Raw genomic sequence first — 6,780 nt, forward strand, 5'->3', positions numbered from 1 at the left:
CACACACACACCATATACACACACACACCACACACACATACCACACACACACACCACACACACACATCATACACACACATAAAATTTTAAACAAAGATGCTAGACTACCAGCACCCAAAAAACAACAGTAATTCTCTTTGAATGGTGGGGTTATTGGTGATTTTGTTCTTGTCTTTTGCTGTTTGCTCTAGAGAGAAATAACCTTGTGTCTATGGTAACAGCATAGTTCAGCGCACTGCAGAGAGAAACCAGTGGAAGATAACCTTTGATATCTTCCAACCCAAGTTTTACAAAAAGCTTTTCCGTTCCTGAGATTAAAAAAGAAAAGAGCACAGGTGGGGATTATGTAGTAAGTTCCAGCAGGAAGTGAAAGGGCTAAGCTCTGCCCCTGGGGAAATTCTCTGAGAACAGTCATCTAGAGCCCTGCCTGTGCTGTTTGTGCTACAGGGATGTAAGGCTGTCTGCAGAGCGGCCTGGACGTTCTCTTGTGTCGCACTGCTGATTTAATCATTTCTTTTCGCCTAACAGCAGATAATGAAAAGACTCATAAAACGGTATGTTCTGAAAGCACAAGTAGACAAAGAAAATGACGAAGTGAATGAAGGTAAGCATCTCCAGCAGAGACACCTTTCTTCATAGCTAACTTAGGGAACACGGGAGCTGAGGCAGGGCTACGCCGCAAGTTCAAAGCTGCCTTGGGCTACATAGTGCATGCTAGACCAACCGGAAAGGCCTAGCAGAACACTGTTTCAAGAAAAGGGTTTTAAGTCCCAAACCAAATAAATTAAAATTGGAGGTTAGCACCACAGCACAGATCTAGAGTTGGAAAGAAATAAACCTGGGGCTGGAGAGGTAGCTCAGTAGTTAAGAGAAAGTGCTACTCAGAGAGCCTGAGTTTGATTCCCGTTATCCATGTTGGGCAGCTCACAGCTACCTGTAACTCCAGTTGCAGGGACTCCAGTGCCTCTGACCTCTGCAGACACCCGTACTCATTTGCAGACACCTACACAGACACACTCAGACATGCACAGACACACACATATACACGCGCACAGACACACACATGTACACAAACACATAGAGAGAGAGACAAATTAAAAATAAATGGAAGCTCCTTTCCAACCCAGATAAGTTCCCACTGGATCTGCCTGTCCTGATAAGAGAAAGGCTAACTTAGCAAATACTGTTGATGAATGAGCTTTAAAGCCGTTTCCAGGTGAAAACAATGAGTCCTTTTCAAACCTGAGTCAACCCAACTGGAATGTTTTCATAGAAAAAAATCTATCAATATATAATAAAGGACCAGGAAAAATTCCTATTATGCTAGCCTATACGTAAGCTCAAGAAGGTAGTGTTGGGATGGAGTTAGAATGGAGACAGAAATCTTATCAGTTGCCCCACATCTTTGGAGTACAGAGCTAGCTATGGACGCGGGAGGAACTGTGTGACTGTAATAACGCCAAAAGTCAGCAGTGCTGAACCCTTGCCCCAAAGAGGGATGTCAGTGAGAAGCAAGTTTAAAGAAAGGTCTTTTCCTGTTGTTGTTTTTTGGTTTCTGAGACAGGGTTTCTCTGTGAAGCTTTGGTGCCTGTCCTTGAACTTGCTCTGTAGACCAGGCTGGTCTCAAACTCACAAAGATCCGCCTGCCTCTGCCTCCTGAGTGCTGGGATTAAAGGTATGTGCCACCGCCACCCGGCTGAAGAAAGTTCTTAGTAAGAAAGTTGACTACACAACATATAAGCATATTAGATGAGGTAATTCTTTTTATCCAGGAAACAAAAGTTCAAGGCTGAATTCTGTATTTACTGGATTCAGAATCAAAGAAAGAAGGTCTGGGGATGAGGGGCTCACTGTGGGGGAAACTTCACTCGGGCCTCTAGACTTGTTTCAAACCAGACCCACATTATTCCTCCATTTTCTTTCTTTCTTTCTTTCTTTCTTTCTTTTTTCTTTCTTTCTTTCTTTTTTTGCCACAAAATGAATCTGGTGTATACTCTTGAATAAGAGTTAAAACTTCCATGGACTGGAGAGATAACTCAGAGGTTAAGAGCATTGGCTACTCTTACAGAGGTCCTGAGTTCAATTTCCAGCAACCACATGGTGGCTCGCAGACATCTGTAATGAGATCTGGTGCCTCTTCTGGCCTGCAGGCATACATGCAGACAGAACACTGCATACATAATAAATAAATCTTTAGCAGGACAGTGGTGGTGCACACCTTTAATTCCAGCACTCGGGAGGCAGAGGCAGGTGGATCTCTATGAGTTCAAGACCAGCCTGGTCTACAAGAGCTAGTTCCAGGACAGTTAGGACTGTTACACAGAAAAATCCCTCTCTTGAAAAAACAAACAAACAAAAGAATTAAGACTTCCTTAAAATAAAAAGATTTTCATGGTATGTTTACATTTTTTTGTGTCCAGGGCTCCATACATGCTAAGCACATGCTGTATTACTGAGTTACAGCTCATTTGATATTTTATATAATAAAAGAACATACATGCTGGAGCATGGTGAAACATGCCTGTCATCCTAGCACTCAGGTGGTAAAAGCAAGAATATCAGGAGTTCAGGGCCCATTTAGCTACACAGTGAGGTTGAGGCTTGGGTTACATGAGACCCTGTCTCCATAATTATAATTACCAGTCATACAAATTATACTTTAAAAATATCATAAAACTGTCATGATAAAAAGCCACCCTACATTGTACCCCATATATATATATATATATATATATATATATATATATAATCACTTTTTATCAATTAAAAATAAAGATTATTAATAAAAGGAAATATCTTCAAAGAGACATCTTCATGCTATTCTATTATTTAAAAAGATGAATTCTGAGTTCCACTGAGATCCAGAATGGAGTCTTAGGATATAGGTAATGTTCTGCCTCTAAATTTGCTTTTAATGTCAATGACTTCCCTGCATCCCAGTTGGATAGCTCCCAGAACAGCCCTGTGTTACACTGTAACCCGTGTATGCTCAGAGTGCTGCCAAGCTGAGTGCGGGAGCAGCTGGGTTTTAACCTCTAAGCACTGGCCCCCCTGAAGAGATAGGAGCCTGCATGGTGCCGTGAGCATCTCTGCTGCCTTCCTCTGCTCCTCACACCCTGGTCTCTGTACCAGACAGACCCAGCCCTGTGTTCATGCCACTGACTAGTGAGCAGCTCCCTTGGTGTCCTCTCTTTCTCTTCATCAAATTTGATTTCAGCATCTATGTATTTGCAAATTAATTCATTTTTAGTAAAGCAATGGACGATAACTGATGTGGGTGTGTCAACCCTCCAGGGGAACAAAAGGACTCCTTATGTCTAGCAAGGGGATAGTGTAACTGTTTAGGGGAAGGTAACTGGAGGGGTTTTTTCTGCCCAGTTCCTAAATAACCACTCTGAGACTTAATATTAATTAGAATTGCTTGGCCAATGGCTCAGACTTATTACTAACTAGCTCTTATATTTAAATTAAGCCATTTCTATTAATCTGTGTATCACCACAAAGCCCATGGTTTAACAGGAATCTGACTCCTGAGGCTGCTGGCATCTCCCTGGCTCCACCTTCTTTTTTTCCTGTTCACAGATTGGCTTTCCCACCTAGCTATATTCTGCCCTGCCATAGGCCAAAGGAGCTTTATTCATCAACCAATAAAAACAACACATATCCACAGCATATAGAAGGGCATCCCAGGGGCTGGAGAGATGGCTCAGAGGTTAAGAGCATTGCCTGCTCTTCCAAAGGTCCTGAGTTCAATTCTCAGCAACCACATGGTGGCTCATAACCATCTGTGGTGGGGTCTGATGCCCTCTTCTGGCCTGTAGGCATACACACAGACGGAACATTGTATACATAATAAATAAATATTTAAAAAAAAAAAAAAAGAAGGGCATCCCATATCAGAAAGGGTTATTTGTTTGGTTTTGGAGGTATAGTCTTTCTGATCTACATAGAACTTTCCTTCCTTCCTTCCTTCCTTCCTTTTCTTTTTCCATACAGGGTTTCTCTGTGTCATCCTGGCTATCCTGGAACTTGCTCTGTAGACCAGGCTGGCTTCAAACTCATAGAGATCCGCCTGCCTCTGCCTCCAGAGTGCTGGGATTAAAGGCGTGCGCCACCACCGCCCAGCTAAGGATAGCTTTTCTTGAACACCTTAAAGGAGAACTTGAAATATCTACCTTGGAGACTTTCTGAAGCAAATGTATTCAGACTGAGTGAATTTCACTTTGTCTTTTTGTCTGAATATCAAGAACAAATCATCACTTACACATATTTTTTAATACAAATACTCTAGGTGAACTGAAAGAAATCAAGCAGGATATCTCCAGCCTCCGTTATGAACTTCTGGAAGACAAGAGCCAAGCCACGGAAGAACTAGCCATCTTGATTCATAAACTCAGTGAGAAACTGAACCCCAGTGTCCTGAGATGTGAATGAGGTAGCATCCTGCAATCAAGCTTTGACGATAGCACAAATGTGGGCAATAATATTCTTAAGTATGAAATACTTGAAAAACTATGGTGTAAAGCTCTAGTCTTAACTATGTTTATCATGCAGAACTTTAAAATTAAGCTAGGTGGCAATGATTTCCATTACATGAAAATGATTTCAGCAATTGACCTCAACATTACAAATAGTGACATGCTATTGTATTTAGAAGCCCAGGATTAATGTCACTGACATTTTTGTTATGTTTGTCTTTATATTACCTGTTAGCCTCTAAGAGACTGTAAGCCCCTTAGGGGACAGGGACCACATCAATGTCATCTTTATGTCTCCAACATTTAGTGCAGTGCCTGATACATAGTAGGTGCTTGGTAAATGTTGACACCAACTGACCTGAACAGCCAATAGCATCCAAGAACAGACAAAAGACCATCGCCATGTAGCATACCCTCTCAGCCGAATGCTGAAGTGACTTTTTTAAGAATAGAAACTGAAGATGTGGGCTGGAGAGGTGGCTCAGAGGTTAAGAGCACTGACTGCTCTTCCGGAGGTCCTGAGTTCAATTCCCAGCAACCACATGGTGGCTCACAGCCATCTGTACTGAGATCTGGCGCCCTCCTCTGGCGTGCGGGCATACATCGAGGCAGAATGTTGTAAACATAATAAATAAATAAATCTTTAAAAAAAAAAAAAAGAAACTGAAGATGTTCTACAACCAGCTATGACTTGTTGAGATTTTTCTTAGACTTTTAGGCATCACTGACAATCCTCAGAGCTTTGGAACTCAAGTGGCGAATTTCACAGTGAAATGAGCTAACTGAAAATAGAGTGACCCCACATATTTAAGTTTCATGGGATTGTTCAAAAACAATCATTAAAGATTTTTCTAAAATATATGTGTTTGTGTCCTTTCTCTTTGTATCTTTGGTTTGATGATGTAAACATAGTCAATAAAGAAGTGTTTTTTCAAGTTGGGGGTTATTGTAAGCTTTATTTTGGTATCTTCTAATGTGTACCTCTAATGTTTTAATGCTAAATTTCAACAACTGACTCCTTGTCTTGCCTTCTGCTTCTTTCTGGGGTTTATATCTTAGTTACTTAGTTACTGTTCTATTGCTGTAAAGAGACTCCATGGCCAAGGCACCTGTTATAAAAAGAAAGCATTTCAGCACTGGGAGGCAGAGGCAGGTGAATTTCCGTGAGTTCAAGGCCAGCCTGGCCCACAAGAGCTAGTTCCAGGACAGGCACCAAAGCTACAGGGAAACCCTGTCTCGAAGAAGAGGGAAAAATAAAAAAGCATTTAATTGGTTTCAAAGGCTCAGTACACTAGCATGGTGGGAGCATGGCAGTACACAGGCAGACGGGGTGCTGGAGAAGGACCTGAGAGTCCTACATCCTGATCCTCAGGCAGCAGGAAGGGACCCTGGGCCTGGCCTGGGCTCACCCCCAGTGCCCAGCAGCTTCCTCCAACAAATCCACACTTCCTAATCCTTTCCAATAATCCTACTCCCTGACGGAAAGCTGTGAGCCTGTTGGGGTCATTCTTATTCAAGCTACCAGAGGAGCGAAAGCAGCCGCTAGGACTGTCTGGAGGCAGGGCCATTCATTCCTGCCATTCCTTTCCAAGCAAAGAACGTTAATCTCTTCTACAACCGAGCTTGTGAGGGGACTTCCTGGGACTTGTTTACATAGCAAAGCTGAATTGATTACGTGCACAAAGGCTGTGGTTCCCATAAAGGGACAAGAGCCAGGACAGACTATAAAACCTTTGTATCCTCCAGGTTTGGCTCTCCCGTGCAGTTGCGTTTAGATCCTGTACATCTTCAGTGTATTCCTGTCAGCTCTCACTGGGGCACAGACTGGGATCGCAGGGTTTTCTAGTCGTAAAAACCAACAATGACACCACGGCTATCACACAGAAAGACTTACTAGACATGAAGAACAACAATGAATACCAAATGCAGCTTCCTAAAGCTCTGATAGGTTAATTAATTTCTGTCTTAGGGGAGTTAAGAAAAGGATTGTATGCATATTTTGCTACCACTGTAGAATTATGTCATCAGTTTCTGTTCTAATCTAAAAGTACATGTTTTAAACACTTCAAATTTTATGCATTTTATGAAACGCCTCTGAACAGAATAAAACTGATTTTTTTTCCCATTGTGACATATTGCTATAGGGTTTAAACCAGGAGCAAGGTAAAAATTTATTTTATGGCATGACCAAACTTGCAGTCTCCCCAGAATTAGGAGAGAAAAGCAGTCCTGATCAACAATAGGGAATCTTTTTATTTTTTGTTTGTTTGTTTTTTGTTTTTTCGAGACAGGGTTTCTCTGT

General features: G+C 41.9%; 1 protein-coding gene across 3 annotated transcripts in view; it reads left to right on the forward strand.

Annotated features, from left to right (window-relative positions):
- Trpc3 (transient receptor potential cation channel subfamily C member 3) overlaps window positions 1-5,398 on the forward strand; it is a 67,953-nt gene extending 62,555 nt beyond the window's left edge. For 2 of the 3 annotated variants that reach the window (XM_005370393.3, XM_026777634.1), the window contains 2 exons: window positions 529-604; window positions 4,292-5,398. In XM_005370393.3, the coding sequence (XP_005370450.1) occupies window positions 529-604; window positions 4,292-4,434 (219 nt within the window). In that variant the 3' untranslated portion in view covers window positions 4,435-5,398. Of the gene's footprint in view, window positions 1-528; window positions 605-4,291 lie in introns of those variants that run through there. The other variant, XM_026777635.1, reaches the window with a different exon arrangement.
- Window positions 5,399-6,780: the final 1,382 nt, after the last annotated feature.

The sequence above is a fragment of the Microtus ochrogaster genome, unplaced genomic scaffold (assembly GCF_000317375.1).
Source record: "Microtus ochrogaster isolate Prairie Vole_2 unplaced genomic scaffold, MicOch1.0 UNK78, whole genome shotgun sequence".
Lineage (NCBI taxonomy): Eukaryota > Metazoa > Chordata > Mammalia > Rodentia > Cricetidae > Microtus > Microtus ochrogaster.